The sequence below is a fragment of the Brassica napus genome, chromosome C9, assembly GCF_020379485.1.
Source record: "Brassica napus cultivar Da-Ae chromosome C9, Da-Ae, whole genome shotgun sequence".
Taxonomy (NCBI): domain Eukaryota; kingdom Viridiplantae; phylum Streptophyta; class Magnoliopsida; order Brassicales; family Brassicaceae; genus Brassica; species Brassica napus.
Window position 1 is genome coordinate 55,212,766 of NC_063452.1, and position 17,476 is coordinate 55,230,241.

Sequence of the window (17,476 nt, forward strand, 5' to 3'; positions counted from 1 at the left end):
GCAAAAGGCTAAAACCGAAAGCCATAAATAAAACCATTCACTAATATAATTTGAGTTGATTCCACTAACTTTGAAATTAGTTTTATATATTTATAATGATAAATAAGTGTCGATCAAGCATGAGTTAGAGCTCTTTCTTATATATGTTGACAAAATATGAATACCATTTGATGCGTTTCTACCATTGATCGCTAGTATTTAACCGTGTTAGTTTTAATAATGGAACAATCTAATATAAAAAGCAGAAGAGTCTATATATCTATTATCAGTTATATTCTTAGGAGAAAGTTACCAATCTTTATATGGTATTTTGAAAGATAATTTTCATTCCAACCATAAGATTCCGTTCAAGACGAATAAGTTATAGAGTTATAATTTATAAATCTTGCCGGATGTATTAGGAATCTGTTGTAAAAAATGCAAATTAACTTCGAAAAATAATGAAACATAATTAATGTAAATATCTATTTCTAAAGTTTGTGTATTCATTACGTGAATGAATATTTACAATATTTTAAACTTGTATTTAATTATATCATCTCAAAATTTGATATTTTAATTAAAAACATTGTTATTTAAGTAAAATATTTTGTTTAATTGTAAAAGGTATACCGTTTATGATCTTTTACTGGTATATAAAGATTTAGTTTAATTTCAGAATCAGAATGTTAAATCTTACAACAGAAAATGTAAATATATAGTACTTTTTTTAACGGCTACTTGATTAAAACTAAAACCAGATTTAAATTGCAGAGGAGTAAGAGAACAGAGCTCTCTTAGCAAGCAAATCTGCAGCTGAATTGTCTGGGCTTGAAACATAAAGAAAGGAGATAGAGGAGAGATCGAAGGCTAAATTGAGGATATCTGCAATACCAAAAAGTTTCTTGATTGAATTGCTCCCATTGATAACTCTGATGATACAGTACATAAACTACATAATTAAGCCCACTAGTGAACCAATATGAATTTGATCAATCAACAAAACTTAGAAGTGCAAATTTGACTTTTTATAACAAAAGAAAAAACTTAAAGGTGCGTTTACAAAAAAAAAAAAAACTTAAGGTGCGGCAAGAAGCTCTTCGTTAGGCTAGGCGAAAACCAATGAAATTATAGACATCAGTTTATTATATATTACACAGTCGTTCCAAAAAAGTATACTATTACATTACACTATGAGATAACAGTATTGTGTTATAAATCCGATTAAGAAAAACACAATTACCAAAAAAGTTTCAAATGAAGAGGTACAACCGTAAAAATAAATACTTATCTTAACAAGACGAAGGATCTACCTTCTTGCTGAACAATTTTATCAGACAATAGCTATCTACAATTTGAATATTAGATTAGTGTCTAAATTAACAGGCGTATAAGCACCGCTTAAAATGTTTTTTTTTATATTGTGTTTTAAAAAATGGTTTCGTTTATCATCGATTTGCTGTTTAAACGGACATATAAGCACTATGATTCTTAGAACACTAGGCAATATAATGTCACTAAAATTCCGTACCTCTAATTTTGTTCTCCCTGTTTCTGTGTTGAACTAATTTGGTGACAGAACCAATGACAAAAAAACCCAATCACACTTGATGATTCTTAGTGAAGATGTGATATAATATATCTATCATTTAACGACACGTGTCACTGCACAAGTATCTGTAAAATACTACTATAAACAAATAAACATCATGTCCGCCTCCAGGCAGCTATAAATTCCAAGCTCCCGATCTTTCCTCCACAACATATGCTCGTTGAGAGCAACAAGATAGTTTCACTACTGAGACTTGAGAGCATATTCTACTACCACACCTGAGCTTAGAATCTTGCCTTCTCCTCACATTTTCATTTTTTGATATTCAAGAAATCTTACGTTATTTCCATTTCCTAATAAATTAGAGATCGACAGGGAAGAGACAGTGCTCCGGGACACAAGCCACTTCAAGGTGAGTAGTATTAACCGGGGGAGACGGTGTCTCTCACTCTTTGACCTCAAACGAATCTATTGCATGTTATTATGCTTTTAGTTAGATCTGTCTTAAAAAATATTAATTATATAATTAATCCAACAGGGTGAAGTTTTTATAAGAATGAAGCCATGCATGACGAATCTAAGACAAATGATTCAACCAATGTTGAATTTCCAAAGGATATCCGCCGGTTTAAACATGGTCGACGTTCCCTTTTTCCGGCCCAAAGACAAGGTTGTTTTCATCATGGGAGCCACCGGAACAGGCAAATCTCGTCTCGCCATCGACCTTGCAACTCGTTTTCCGGCTGAGATCGTAAACTCTGACAAGATCCAAGTCTATAAAGGTTTAGACATCGTCACCAACAAAGTCACTCCAGAGGAAAGCCTTGGCGTTCCTCACCACCTCCTCGGCACCGTGGAAAACACTCACGAGGATTTCGCGGCGGAGGATTACCAGCGTGAAGCACTCAGAGCAGTTAAATCAATCGTAGAGAGAAACCGTGTCCCGATCATAGCTGGTGGTTCTAATTCTTACATTGAGGCTTTAGTCAACAATTGCGTTGACTTCCGGTTAAGGTACAAATGTTGCTTCTTGTGGGTTGATGTTGATAGACCGGTTTTGAACTCATTTGTCTCGGACCGGGTAGATAAGATGGTCGAGATGGGACTCGTCGACGAGGTTCGCCGCATCTTCGATCCCTCGTCATCAGATTACTCCGCCGGGATCCGCCGGGCAATCGGAGTTCCAGAGCTGGACGAATTTCTCCGAGCGGAGCTGTGCAGTTATCCGGCGGAGACGACGGAGAAGCTTCTTGAGACGGCGATCAAGAAAATCAAGGAGAACAACTGTTTGCTTGCATGTCGGCAATATCAGAAGATTAAGAGGCTTTACAAGCAGTGGAAGTGGAACATGCGCCGTATCGATGCGACGGAGGTTTTCCTCCGGCGAGGGGAAGAAGCCGACGAGGCTTGGGAGAACATGGTGGCTCGACCTAGCGCACTCGCCGTCGACAGGTTTCTTAATTACAGCAACGATCACCATTTGGAAGGGGACGCTATTCTATTACCGGAGATCTCCGCTGTTCCGCCGCTTCCAGCCGCCGTGGCAGCGATTTCGCGGTAAAAAAATATAAAACAGGAAATGAAGCAATGGATATGGTGTGGAAAAAAGGACTATTATAATGCCACGTGGCGAGATTGTTGGAAAGGTCTAGAGCTATGACAATGCCACGTGGTTATATTGGTCTTTGTCGGAGAAGATGATCTTTTATTACATAAAGTGTGTGTGTTACGGTTAAACGGAATCAGTTTTGAGGGACCTAAAGTGCACGCGCGGGGCGGATGCTGACGGGTTCTCCTTTTGTTCCGGTATACTAGTACTTAGCTACGATGTAGTGCGGAATAGTGTACGATTATACGGTGGATAGTCAGTTAGACCATGATTAACCCGGGAATTTTAGAGTGAGGTTCTTAGCAAAAATTAATAAACTGTTTCTTAACTTTTAATTAAAAATGCTAAGAACCGGTTCGTAAAGTCTTTATTTAATAACTGGTTCTTAATTTTTTTAATTAAAAGTTAAGAAACAGTTTTTTAACTTCTGCTAAGAACGTCTTCCTAAGAATTTCGGATTAATCCTGCTCTCGAGACAAAGAAGAGGTCGCTGGTCAACGTGGTTTTGCCCAAAAAAGAATAAGGATCCAACGGACAAAAGAACAAAGAGTCTTGTTGGACATGGACCCTACCTTTCTGACAGCGGATTGCCGTCCGGTATGTATTGGGTCCCATAGTTGTGACATCATGTGGTTAATAATTCAATCAAACGGCTGTGAAGTGATTATTACTCATATATAAAGTGTCTTTGTCCCGATGAACTTCGTATCATATGCTGGATAAGACGAGAGGAATTTTCAATTGCGTCATTTGTTAACAAATTAGAAAAAAATATACATCATCAGTTTATGTCCATGATAAACCATTATATTTTCATATTTAGAAGAAAATAATATAAAAGAAGAAGATTCTTGTTTGAGTTGATGCACCGCCACGCACCGCTTCTCCATCTCTTTCTTCTCCAAAAAAAGAAAACTGAGGAGTTCCATATACCTTATGTTTTCTTGGCTTATTTAAAAGGATTAGTTAGTAGTCGTGTGAATTATATATATGGGTATTGGAATATTTATGTCGAGTTATCTTTTCTAATGTTATAAAATATTATTATTTTTGAATATTTGATATATTGTTTATTTTGCTGTGAAAAAAAAGAAGAAGATATATTGTTTATTTTAGCCCAGAAGTGTTTAATGGTTTACCACATGATGTCACAACCAATTTTCTTAACTGTTTTCTTTTCTGAGTTTCACCGTTTTTTGTTTGTTTACATTGGTGTTTGTTCTTGTGGCTCGGTGAAAATACTGAAAATCTTGAATAAGGTGCAGTAAGTACGATGATGCAATGATTACTTGGATTGATGCAATAGTTTCTGGATTTTGAATCCTGGTAATTGCTCTACCAATACGCGTGAACGTATAATTGCTCTACTAGTAGACATTAGACAAAAAGATTATATTTGTCATTTTTCATAACTAAATTGCGTTTGTTGGAGAGTATAAATATCTTAAATTTATAATAATTGGACTAAATGTGCGATGGATGTCAAAAACTATTCCCATTAGGCAAGTTGCTTAAAACTCTGGAATATCGCTATTATTAGCTCTGTCTTCACGTTAAATGTATTCGAGCCACAACTGTTCTTCACAACATAATAGTTTTCCATTTCAATTATTACTTTATTTATCTTACAGCTCTGTATCAGTGCGTGTTGTCAAAGAATAACAACTCAATATCAGTGGGCATTCTTGAATTATTTTCGTTTTCTCAAAGTGAATCCATGTGTTTATTCTGTGTATGTGCTATTTGAATTATTTTCGTTTTCTCAAAGTGAATCCACGTGTTTATTCTGTGTATGTGTTATTATCACCGTGTGATTTGGCCAACATAGTTTTGCTTAGGCTAAGTAAAGTATGTTCCACTTCTATGTACTTTCATATCAGTCATCAAAGCTATAATTTATATAATCGAAGAATAATTGACACAAAAGTGTTATATATACATGCATTAATTAGTCGGTTTAGTCTCATCACCTTTGAAATTTTAAGACAAAGTTATGGACAATGATTAATTATGTTCATTGGAGAAGTTTCTAAATCTTTAATTCTCATTTGGTATTGGTGGAAGTATGCACTTATCTGGTAATTTTTATAAAATATTACCAATTAGGACAGCTAAAATAGTATTACGAATCTTAATTTTTAATCATTTCAAGAATTTTTTTGACAGAGAATATTGAGAACAATTCAATCTAGAGATGCATTAACGATATATTAAATATATAGTTATACCTTAGCCGTTAAACATACAGTAGTCACTGTTATTAAAGTTGGCAAATATGTTGATATACATATTTTGGAGTGGATTAGTTTGATGTTATACTAAGTACTAACTCCATAATAACATTGAAAATGCTTTAGTATGTAGTGACTTCCAAAAGACTAAGTGATACTCCCTCCCTCTGTTTGTCGTTTTAGAGAATTTTTTTCGTTACAAAATAAGTGTCGTTTTCGATTTTCAATGCAAAATTTATTAATTTTATGCAAAATTTATTTTTCTATTAATTGAAATATGGTTAGGTGTATAGGTAATAGTGTTTTTTTATAAGAAATTTATAAAATTAATTGTTTTTTTAATCTGTGTGCCGAAACCTAAAACGACACTTATAATGAAATAGAGAGAGTATTTTTCTTTTAACTGCTTTACTCGTGATGTAAATTACAAAACTGGTGATTACCAAGACCGGTTATGAACACAGTTAGATGAAATGTTTGTTTTGGATTCAATTTTTTTTAAGCTAATTTATTATAAATAGATCGCATGGTCTTTAAATTGTTAAAAAGCCTTTTACTAAATTAACCTAAATTTTTTATTATTCCATAAATCTCTGATAAAATCCTCTTGATCAGGAGCAAAAGGAAAAATCCACGTGATCATGTATTTTATAAACTAATATATATATGTATAATGTAAATGAATACGAAGATAAATTAAGTAAATAGGACTGACTAAATAATAGTTTATATAAAAAACTAAAACCAAGAATAGTATTTTTTATACACTCAGACTATATATTAAACAAAACATTTCTTAAACTGAAAGACATCACGACTAATATAATTTGATATTTTGTGCTGGTGCAGTTGATGAGCTACTCATAAAACAAAGTGTAGCTACTCTAGTTTTATTTTGTTTTCATCTTAAACATGATCAGTAGCAATTCAATATACTTCGTTAGGGCCAGATTATTATATATGTTTTTATACGGGTGGTCATATTAGACTCGATTCGAAGGAAGCCTAACGGATTATATTAATGGGTCGAATTTTTAGGCCCAAGTTAAACAAGCGAGCTATATTGAGCGAAAATATCAGAAGTTCATTATTAAACTTGTGGAAATGTTCAATCGTGAACGAGAATGAAGTTGAGGAGGTCGGCACGAAAGAGAAGTGGGAAAGCAGAAAGCTGTTATGCAAATCAATGGTTACACTTAATGACTTAAAGCTAATGACAGTGGCAAAGCAATGGTATTAAAGCTTCCATTGCTTTTAATGTCGACCACTTGATGATATCATAAGCATATCTAATTTCCCATCATCTATCTTGGCTTTTGATTCAGACCACGACTTGTGGTATCAAAGCAGATAAGTTTGGTGCGGACAAAACAAAGCAAGGCCACTACTCGTTCCAAAAACAAATAGCAAGGATCAAAAACAATCAAGGCTACTAGACGTGGCCATACCATTTTCCGAAATGAACAGTTCTTTGAGCCAAAAGGATTACATAAAGCTATGTAAGATTAATCTTCTATCCTTCCTTGTAACACTCCGCAATTAAGAATGTTCAAAGGTTACAATCTTTAGAGTCAAGCACCAGCCTCCAAAAAGATATCTCTAACAAAGCAAACCTGGCTTATATCTTAACGAAGGCCAAGCCCGAGGTCTAGTCACCATATTAACCAAGTAGTTTTCTTCAGCTTCGAATAAGACACGTGGGATTTTAAACTAGCCATACTATCAATGGCCACGACCAACTCTCCACCTTAAGAACATGATTAATGAGGGGTTTTAAAGACGGGTTCTTAAGAAATTATAACCCCACCTTTAATAACCCTTCTTTAATTATGCTCCATTCATATGAACATATATATATTGCATTTGAGCCAACAGTGTGGATCTAACATCAGTTCCTTTTATCATCAATTCATGTTCATTATATATATGAAAAACAAATTCTTCTGTGTTAATGTGTTCACTTTATTCTTTTTGAGTTTTGTCAAAATTCGGTCGAGAGTAGCGTCGGCCACTTTATTCTAGTTCTTGTCTTAAAAAGAAAGAATAGTTTTTCTTGCAAGTTTGACCAGAAAAAAAAAAAAAAAATTTGCAAGAAAAATTGGACTGTATGACAAAAAAGAAGAAGCAATAATTGAATACATAACCAAATGCTCTAGTTTTTCTATATACACATTCTATTTTACGTAATAATGCATTTATGCCCCTGAAACTAACCGGTGGAACCTGTTGGAAAAATAAAATAAAAATAAGATTAATTATTTAATGTCATATGCGTGGCTTAATTATATTCACATTATCTTTTTTTTAATTTTCTTTAATACCTTTTGAAAAAGTGAAAGGTCTCTCCGCCGCCGGTTTGCACCACCTCCTCGAACCCTTTGTTTGGCTCTCCACCGTCGGTGACGTTATCCTTGTTTGCGTTTATTAGCCATCTCGAAGTGCATCGCGAAGGGGATATCGCCTCCACTTCTTAAATCATTTGAGACAATAGGTCGTTACAGTACAATCGACAAGATGGAGCAACCCGAGCTTCTTCTATTTCACATCAACGATTCATCTGAGAACTGTTGAAATATTGTAAGTTCTCGGTTTTGTGCCTTCGATTCTACTCGTCCGATGCTCTTTTCTTCTATTTGGGCTAGTAGAAAGAAATGATTTAGGGTTGAATTTGTCCTGGTTGCTCGAACTCATCTGTTTACAATGAATTGTTGGGGTAATTATGTTTGAAATGTGAATTCACACTTTAGGGATTAGATCTATACTGGATTTTTATGCATCTTGAAATGGAATAGCTTGGATACTATGTTATGTTAAATGGAATGCTTTTTTAAATGGAATAGTTTACAGTACTTAATATTATAGTTCTACTCGGTTGTACTATTTTTCTAGAGTAAATTAGCAACCCGTATAAAGATTTCCATTCCATTCCGTGTTATTGTATGTTCTGTTCGATGCATATAAATACTAGACTACATAAAATATAACCGATAATTGACTACTATGTTGACTTCGCATATTATTTGTGTATCTCATCTGTTAACTTCACATGTTATTTGACTATCTCAGGTTTGTCATGGATGAGTTATACCTTCCAAATAGACTGTTTACAACAGGATTTGAACCAACTGAAAAAAAAAGTTAACAACTATTTCAACCTCCGTTGGATTGAGGTGATCAAGAGTGCATTTAGAGGATGAGCATTTGGTGATGTTGAATGCGTCCCAGTTTGGTAAAGTATTGCAGATAGGGGCTCACACCTTCTCATTCATGTTTGTGCATTATATTCTCCCTCGTTAGTTGGCAACTGAGAAGGACTTCGAACTATGGTGTTTCATATAGAATGGAAAAAATATTGTACTATTTCCATGTTTTGCTATTTTGGTTGGGGTTTATATTTCTGTCTAGGGTTTAGTGATCAGTGATTTTGGGTTTAGTATAAAGGGTTTGAGTTCATTATGGCAAAACATTAGATAATTCAATGTCAACATATAAGAATTTGAACAATTTCCTCCATTATATTTTACCTTTTCTTATCACGTGTGTATTTCATGCTATTTTAGGTATATATAATAGTACTTATACACCACTTATTTCAGAACATATGTTTACATTTATAATGTAAATGGACACAGCTTTAACTTTAACATGGCCACCATTTTTTCCATCTTCTTACTGCCTTCGGTTAAACCATTTGTACTAGATTAATCTTCTCCATTTGATGTGTTTCAATATGTGATTCTTATAACACCACAAAACCAACGAAGTCACGTACTACGTCATCTACTCTCTCCTAGATTTCTATTATAGGTGCCCCATGTAGGATGGAAGATGAATTGCTATGGGTTTTACTTTGACACCATTCGTTTCCCTTAATAGAGTAAAACTATCTTTCATAATTATACCTTATTACGTGGCTTCTTGGTATTCTTTCATATGCCAAATCTGTTACCAAGTTTTGGCCATTGATTCCATCGTCTACGCCATACTCTCTCACACCTGGTGATGTCATCCTTCATGACATACCTTCACCTACTTCAACAGTTTCTCTATTCTGTGTGCCTCATGTACAATGAAACAAAATATTGTACTATTTCCATGTTTTGCTATTTGGGTTAGGGTTTATATTTCTGTTTTGGGTTTAGTGATCAATGGTTTTGGGTTTAGTATAGAGGGTTTGAGTTCACTCTGGCAAAGCAGTAGATAATTCAATGTCAGCATATAAAAATTACAAAATTTGAACAATCTCTTTTATCACGTGTGTATTCCATATTATTTTGGGTATATAGAATAATTCATATATACCAACACTTCGTAACATATGTTTACATTTGTTACGGACACAACTTTAACCTTTACATTGCAACCATTTTTTCCATCTTCTTACTGCCTTTGGATAAACCATTTGTGCTAAATTATTTTTTTCCATTTGCTGTGTTTTATATGTGATTCTTATAACGCCACAAAACTCACAACGTCACATACTATATCACTTGTAACTGGTAACATGTTAAGGGAAATGACAGAATCAGATGATTTGTATGTTAAATACCTGACTTTACATCATGTCAAAATCAATGTTACTTACCTAATTCACATGGGATATATGGTTACTTCGCAAATTAGCCTTTCTTGCAAATTTTTTATTTTTTTTTAAATCAAATAAGTAACTAACTTCTCTCGTGACTTGCATTATTTTCCTAGTATTATTAATAGTACAAAATTTAATTTGATTGCGAAAATCTATACATACACAGAGACTTACTTTATATGTAAAGGAGGCATTGACGTGACAAACTGTCCACCGTCCTCCTCCTCCTCCTCCTCCTCCTCCTCCTTGTCTCCGCCAGCATGCCCCCTTCCTCCTCCTCATCATCCCTCCACCCCTGCAAGCATTCCCCGTCAGCAACTCTCGACCTCCTAATCCTAATCCTCGTCGTCTTCTCCGGCGCATTCCTCATCTCCTCCTACTTCTCGTACCTAATCCACTCCTTATCTCTCCTCTCCTCTCATTTCCCATCGATCGCCCTCTCTCTCTCCTCTCTCCCTCTCCCTCTGATCCTCCTCTTCTCCGATCACGACCACGATCCCGATGATGAAGATCACGACGGAATCTCTCTGGCGTCGTTCGTGTTCGTGTTCGCGGTCTTCTTCGCTGCCTCGGTCGCGTTCCTCGACCTGTGCTGCGGCTCGAGGTCGAGGAGGTGCCGTAACCCTAAATGCAAAGGGCTGAAGAAAGCTATGGAGTTTGATTTGCAGCTGCAGACGGAGGAGAGTGTTAGGACGGGATTGGGGAAGGAGATTGAACGGTTGCCGTGGAAAGGAGGGAGCGAGAGCAATCCTGATTACGAGTGTTTGAGAGCTGAGCTTAGGAAGATGGCTCCGGTTAATGGTCGAGCTGTTTTGCTTTTCCGGTCAAGGTGTGGTTGCCCTGTTGCTAAGCTTGAAGGGCGGGGGCCTAAGAGAAGCCGCCGTCTTAAAAAGTAAGTCAAAACTTAGGACTTTTGTGACGTGTTGTGTTCTTGCATTGTGTTTGAACTTTTGTAATGTATCGTGTTCTTGCATCGTGTTTGAACCTTTGTAACGTGTTATGTTCTTGAATTTGTCTTTGAACTTTGTGTTGTGTTCTTGCATTGTGTTTGAACTTTTGGCCACATTGATCGCTTGGAACTTGGTGACTAGTGAATTTATATGTTTATGTATTCCCATTGGTTACGGATTATAGATTATTCTTTAGGTATTGGCAGGCTTTGATTATAACTTCTTATCTCGATGATTGATAGTTCTAGTGGACATGCCTCTTGACTAGTGAATTTGTAGGTTGATGCAGCTTGATCCAGTTGTAGTGGTGAATTTTGTGGATAGCTAAGTAGTTTAGTGGTTATGGTTTTGACCCTTGTGCTTTAGATTTATGCTTAGATTTGAGAATTGAAAGGAAACAATTTAACATGTCAACATGGTTATGGGGTTTGATTTAATGTCTTGTCTGCTGGCCTATACTGTTATATTTGTTGAAATTAGTTAACTCACATGCAGCCTTTTATAATGGAACATGTGCATCATATACCAGTTGTGATTCAAAATCTCTCCCGGTCTAACTTTTGTTTGAGTAGTTGTGTAAAGTTCACCATCTTCAGTTTGTGAAACTTGTGTAATAGCTCGATCTGGATGAAGAGACGCCAATAAGGTTCAAACTTTAGGATTAGATTTTAGAGTATGGAGTAAGGTGTGAGTCAATTGTGAAGGAGTTATTCACACTTTGCCATGAACATGTCTTTTCTCTGATGATAAATTGTTCCAAAAGCTAGGCTTATGTTTACAATATAGATAGCTTCTGTCTAACTTATAACCTACCATAGAGGAAACATTCAAACTTTTGTTGTAAAAAATACCTTTTATTATAATTTGTTTGTGCTTTGCGTAGAGCTTTAGTATTCCATTTTTATTCACTGTGATTAATATATGATTCTGAATCTTATGCTGTGTATTTTTCTTTTTGTTTGCACGTATTTGATTTGTTTTGATCTGTCTTGATCAGTTCATGTGCTCTGTTATCTGCAGATTGCCGGCAAAATTAGCTGTAAAGGGGTGTGTAGACAATCACTGACCTGGAAAATCTCCAAACTATACTTACAGATTATCACATTAAAAGTTGTTGCAGATGTACAATTTGCAGGTTCTTCCTCTATGATTACACATTCATTTAGGATTATGAGGAAAACATAAAAGTATTGAATTTTTTCCATTTCTTATATAGTTAATCCCTGAAACTCTAAATGCCTTCTTACTCTGTGAACACTTGTATAACTTATATGTACTATGAAAAATCAAAATTCAATGTTATCAAAAATCAAATACATAAAGTAATGTTTTATTTTCTTTTTCCGACCAAAACCACAAGTACTTACAATATGCAAGAGAAGTGTAGACTATAAAGCCTCAAGCATTATTGTTTAGCATTTTTGCTCTCTGATGGTCTCTTATGATCAAATCAAATCGCTTTCTCTGGTCTCGTCGCTGTCAGGTCTTTTCACCTGAGCAGGCGAGATGTTTCTCCGCTGCCATCACTCAAAGCCGTCAATACACGACTTCTCCGACTCCGACACATTTCGATTTCTCAGGCAGCGAGAGTTCCGACATTGAGAAAGCTCTAATCTCAGCTCTTGGATCATGCGCCACCAACAAAGACGTCACTTACGGCCGACAAATCCATTGCCGAGTCTTGAAATCCGGTTTCGATTCCAACGGGTTCATCTGCAACAGCCTACTCAACATGTACGCTAAATGCCGTGTCTTGTCCGAAGCTGAATCTGTTTTCTGCTCCCACACGAAACTTGATTCTGCTTCGTTTAATATCATGATCGATGGGTATGTTCGATCTCGTCGAATTAGAGACGCGCTCAAGCTGTTCGACGTAATGCCTGACAGAAGCTGCGTCTCGTATACGACTTTGATAAAAGGTTACGCTCAAAACGATCGGTGGAGTGAAGCGATGGAGCTTTTCAGAGAGATGAGAAGCTCTGGAGTTATGCTAAACGAAGTGACGTTAGCTACTGTTGTATCCGCTTGTTCGCATTTGGGTGGGGTTTGGGATTGCAGGATGTTGCATAGCTTAGCAATTAGGTTGAATCTCGAAGGTAGAGTCTTTGTTTCGACGAATTTGCTTCATATGTATTGTATCTGCTCGTGTTTGGAGGATGCTCGGAAGCTGTTCGATGGAATGCCTGAGAGAAATTTAGTCACTTGGAACGTTATGTTAAACGGGTACTCGAAAGCTGGACTTGTGGAAGAGGCGAAGGAGCTGTTTGATCAGATTACTGAGAAAGATATTGTGTCGTGGGGGACTATGATTGATGGGTGTCTTCGAAAGAATCAGCTTGAGGAAGCTCTTGTTTTCTACAAGGAGATGCTGCGACGTGGAATGAAACCTAGTGAGGTCATGATGGTGGACCTTCTCTCCGCTTCAGCTCGATCATCAGGTGGTTTCAACGGTTTGCAGCTTCACTGCACCATCGTAAAGACTGGTTTTGACTGTTATGATTTCATTCAAGCAACGATCATACATTTCTACGCGGTCTGTAATAACATAAAACTCGCTATTCGACAGTTTGAAGCGAGCGTAATGGACCACATTGCGTCGAGAAACGCGCTGATTGCAGGGTTTGTGAAGAATGGAATGGTTGAGGAGGCAAGGGAAGTGTTTGATCAGACTCGAGAGAAAGATATCTTCTCATGGAACGCTATGATATCAGGCTACGCGCAGAGTCTTTCTCCTAACTTAGCTCTACATCTCTTCCGCGAAATGATCAGTAGTAGCCAAGTGAAACCAGATGTAATCACAATGGTGAGTGTTTTCTCTGCAATTTCATCGCTAGGATCGTTGGAAGAAGGGATCAGAGCGCACGAGTATCTAAACCGTAGCTCAATCCCTCCCAACAACAATCTAACCGCTGCTGTAATCGACATGTACGCCAAATGTGGAAGCATCGAAACCGCTCTAAACGTTTTCCGCCAAACAAAGAACATATCTTCCTCGACAATCTCTCCCTGGAATGCTATCATCTGCGGTTCAGCAACGCATGGCCATGCAAAACTAGCGCTTGATCTCTACTCTGAACTCCAGTCTCTCCCCATCAAACCGAACAGCATCACTTTCGTGGGTGTCTTAAGCGCGTGCTGCCACGCTGGGCTTGTGGAGTTAGGTAAAACGTATTTCGACAGCATGAAGGAAGTTCACGGGATTGAGCCAGACATAAAGCATTATGGATGTATGGTTGATTTGTTGGGGAAAGCGGGAAGGTTGGAAGAGGCAATAGATATGATCAAGAAGATGCCTGTGAAGGCTGATGTGATCATATGGGGGATCTTGTTATCGGCTTCGCGGATTCACCGGAACGTCGAGGTGGCTGAGATGGCGGCTACTGAGTTGGCGGCAATTGAGCCAACTCATGAAGGGTGTAAAGTTTTGCTTTCGAATGTTTATGCAGACGCGGGGAGATGGGAAGATGTTGCTTTGGTCAGAGAGGAGATGCGAACTAGTGATGTTGAGTGGTCACGTGCCTTCAGTGGTGTTGTGTGATCGATTGTTTTTACACTTTTAAGGCTTTTAATGGGCTTGTTATTGTATGGGCCTCAGTAAAAACAAGAGAATAAGTAACGCGTGGATTACACTGGAAGATGAGTTAGATAACGCGTTTGAATTTTGGTCAGCTTGTGTTTCTGTGGGTCCATCCTAAGCTGAGCTGGCTCTTTGCTGTCCGAACGAAATCGCGTGTGGAAGTTTTTTTTTTCTCTTCATGCAATTTTTTCTTAGTATTTGATATTATCATTTAAAAGAAAAAAAATGTAAGCTATTGTTACTGGTTGACAAAAAAGAAGAAGCTGTTGTTAACTGAATAAATAAATAACTACACTGGTTAATGACCTTTTCTGTGTGTTCAAGTCTGATTATCTCAGTTTGATCATGAATCAACTACACTCATTTGAATCTTTCAGCATTGAAGATTTGCCCTTATGAACAGTGAATCATTACTCTTTGCATAATAAGCTCTATATATAAACGACCCATGGATTACATTTTATTATTGCAGAAAAGAAATAATCATTAGAAGTTCATAAGAAAAGGAATGATAATAATCACTCAACAATATTTTTGGTATTTTATGATAACATCATAATGAAAGGCATGTGATGCACATGGAGTGATGAAGCATTTCCACGGTTCTTCGCGACCCCTCGTTCACCTGGTTTCTTTTGGGTTTGTTTATGAAGATAGCATTTTATAATGTGAAACGTATATTTCCATTCTTCATGTTATTCAAATAACTAAATTAAGACTCTCTATCATTTAAATTAGTTTGACACTAAATATTTGTGCGTGAGACTTTTTTTTGATATATACATATGTATTTAATAATATAATACGAGAAAAAAAAAACTTGAAACAAGAATCTACAAAAAAAAAAAACCAAAAGCTCTTGGTCTAATGGTAATCGAACTCCAGCTGGAGTGTCCGTCCTAGATTCGAGTTATCTTGGCCACTTTCCCGTCTATAACCGTGCGTGCCCGGATAGAAGGCTTCGTAAGAATTACTCTGAGTTTACCGCCTCGGATCCTCCACGACTATAAAAAAAGAATCCGCAAAAAAAACATAGAAAATACATGCTTAAATGAAATTTGTAGTAACGGTTGCATATACAAATTCTATTATGTATAATGTTCAAGACACATAGGCTGTCTATAAATAGTTTAATGATCTGCTATATTTGTTCTATTTATCCATCATATTTTACTTCTCTAAAATAAATTGATGTTTTTGAAAATTTAGATGTTTTCATTCATTAATATTTTTACTGTATCAATATAAATGGTTTTTAAAGTTTTTGCACATGAATTAAACAATTAAAAAATTATACAGTTTATTTTGGTTATATAAAAATATCATTACATAAAACTAATTTAACCAATAAAAATGACAGTATTTTGTAATTGGTCATAAAATTCAAATAATACCGTTAAATTTTATTTAAAATACTGAAAACATCAATTATTTTGCAGTAATTGTTTTTTTTTCGTTCTTCGTTCAAAGAAAAAAAAAGTATTTCAAAAAAAACCCAAACGCTCTCTAGCAAAAAGAAGAAACCCTAGCAAGTTGACGGCGGCTCCCCGACGTCCGGAGCCCTTTCCGGCGTCGGAGGCATCTCTACCCCTTTCCTTGTTTTCTTTTTGTCCAATCTGGTGGTTTTTCAAGCTTTCTCGACGATATGCACGGTGGATCTGGATTTGATGGAGGTTCATGGTGTCAACTCTGTCCGCGGAAGAGAAGAGCTAGGATAGCTGAAGGCAGATGTGGAACAACGGTGAGTCGAGCGAAGAGAAGGCTCTGGGTTGGGTCGGCATTTAGGGTTTCAGTGGTGAAGTTTGACAGCCGTTTTCACCTTTGGCTTGTCGGCTCTCATCAAAGAGGCAGAGGCGCAGAGTTCCGTTCGTCCTTCTTCTCGTAGATCTGAAAGCTAAAGTTTGAGGGTGATATTGTATATCAGATCTGGAGGAAGTAAGGCGCAGGTGGTGGGCGTGTAGCTGTTTCGGTGCAAGGATGGCTCTCTCACCTTCCTCGCCCAAGTAAACTTTGGAGATCTGTCTTCGGAGGAGTGCCGGAGTCATTAAAGTGAACGTGTGTTGGCCGGACTGGCTCTTGAGTAGCGTGTTGTTAAGCCTTTCACGGATGTAATGGATCGTCTATGGTCCTGTCAGAAATGGAAAGCTAGGCGCTTTACTGTGGATAAGCGGTGCTTTGATTCCAGTGTCGTGGTGACCCGAAGGTGAAGCTATGTCCTCTGGTTCTCGGAGGTAGTGCGTGGAGAGAATTAACAGCCTTGCGCGTGGTCAACGAAAGGATTGTTGAGACTCGGTGATGCCACGTCTAGAAGTAACACATTCGCAGTACCGTATGAAAGATAGATTCGGTAGTGTTGCTTCTACTTCATCTTAAGGAGTTCATGCTGGGTCACAGGAGGAGCCAACGCCTCAACCCACCTTTCAAGAGGTCAGCTCCTTAGCTCCTGGATATTGAATAAGCCGTGTTGGGAATAAGCACCCCTCGGGTGTTGGTGCAGCTGGTCGAGCATATCACGCCTATCTTTGGTACCGGCTGCTGGTTTTTTAAAGGAATTCTCAGCTCAGGTTTTTTCGATGTTTTAGGACCAAAGTTGTATCCTTCTTTTTTAGTGGTAGAATGTAGTGGTTTAAGGGGTGGTTTGCTTCGAGTCGTGGAGCTTTCTCACCCCACTGTGGTTGAAATTACAACAATGTATTCTAGGTTGCGCTGGATCCGAGTGAGAGATCACATAGTGAGTGTTCCGGGGTGTTGCTAAGATGAATTGTTGTATTTGTGGTGGAATTTCAATGTGGTCTAATCTCATTGTAAAACTGCTTGGTTAATGAAAAGTTGACGTTGAGTCAAAAAGAAAAAAAAGAAAAAATTTCTCTTTGGCCACGCCTTCAGCTAGTAATTCATAGTATAAACTACTATTAAATTAACGAACTATTGTTGTAATAAATTAAACAGTTGAACGATTAATAAGATGATGATAAAACAATAGTTTATAC

At 37.0% G+C, this 17,476-nt stretch overlaps 3 protein-coding genes across 3 annotated transcripts; all 3 read left to right on the forward strand.

Annotated features, from left to right (window-relative positions):
• Positions 1 to 1,709: 1,709 nt before the first annotated feature.
• Positions 1,710 to 3,475, forward strand: LOC106385487 (adenylate isopentenyltransferase 5, chloroplastic). Its single transcript, XM_013825400.3, has 2 exons — positions 1,710 to 1,943; positions 2,070 to 3,475. The coding sequence occupies exon 2, from the start codon at positions 2,088 to 2,090 to the stop codon at positions 3,090 to 3,092; it is 1,005 nt and encodes a 334-aa protein (XP_013680854.1). The 5' UTR covers positions 1,710 to 1,943; positions 2,070 to 2,087; the 3' UTR covers positions 3,093 to 3,475.
• A 6,536-nt stretch (positions 3,476 to 10,011) lies between these two features.
• On the forward strand, positions 10,012 to 14,679 carry LOC106383885 (uncharacterized protein At5g19025-like). Its single transcript, XM_048769019.1, has 2 exons — positions 10,012 to 10,851; positions 11,930 to 14,679. Exons 1-2 carry the CDS (start codon positions 10,220 to 10,222, stop codon positions 11,973 to 11,975), a joined length of 678 nt encoding a protein of 225 aa, XP_048624976.1. The 5' UTR covers positions 10,012 to 10,219; the 3' UTR covers positions 11,976 to 14,679.
• Positions 12,351 to 14,447, forward strand: LOC106383884 (pentatricopeptide repeat-containing protein At5g19020, mitochondrial). Its single transcript, XM_048768130.1, has one exon. The coding sequence runs from the start codon at positions 12,351 to 12,353 to the stop codon at positions 14,445 to 14,447; it is 2,097 nt and encodes a 698-aa protein (XP_048624087.1).
• Positions 14,680 to 17,476: the final 2,797 nt, after the last annotated feature.

What these genes read in the sequence shown, in the direction of transcription:
- LOC106385487 (XM_013825400.3), top strand. Translation starts at nt 2,088, where the DNA reads ATGAAGCCATGCATGACGAATCTAAGACAAATGATTCAACCAATGTTG.
- LOC106383885 (XM_048769019.1), top strand. Translation starts at nt 10,220, where the DNA reads ATGCCCCCTTCCTCCTCCTCATCATCCCTCCACCCCTGCAAGCATTCC. An exon ending in AGAAGCCGCCGTCTTAAAAA is followed by an intron (nt 10,852 to 11,929) that starts GTAAGTCAAAAC and finishes TGTTATCTGCAG; the next exon opens with ATTGCCGGCAAAATTAGCTG.
- LOC106383884 (XM_048768130.1), top strand. Translation starts at nt 12,351, where the DNA reads ATGATCAAATCAAATCGCTTTCTCTGGTCTCGTCGCTGTCAGGTCTTT.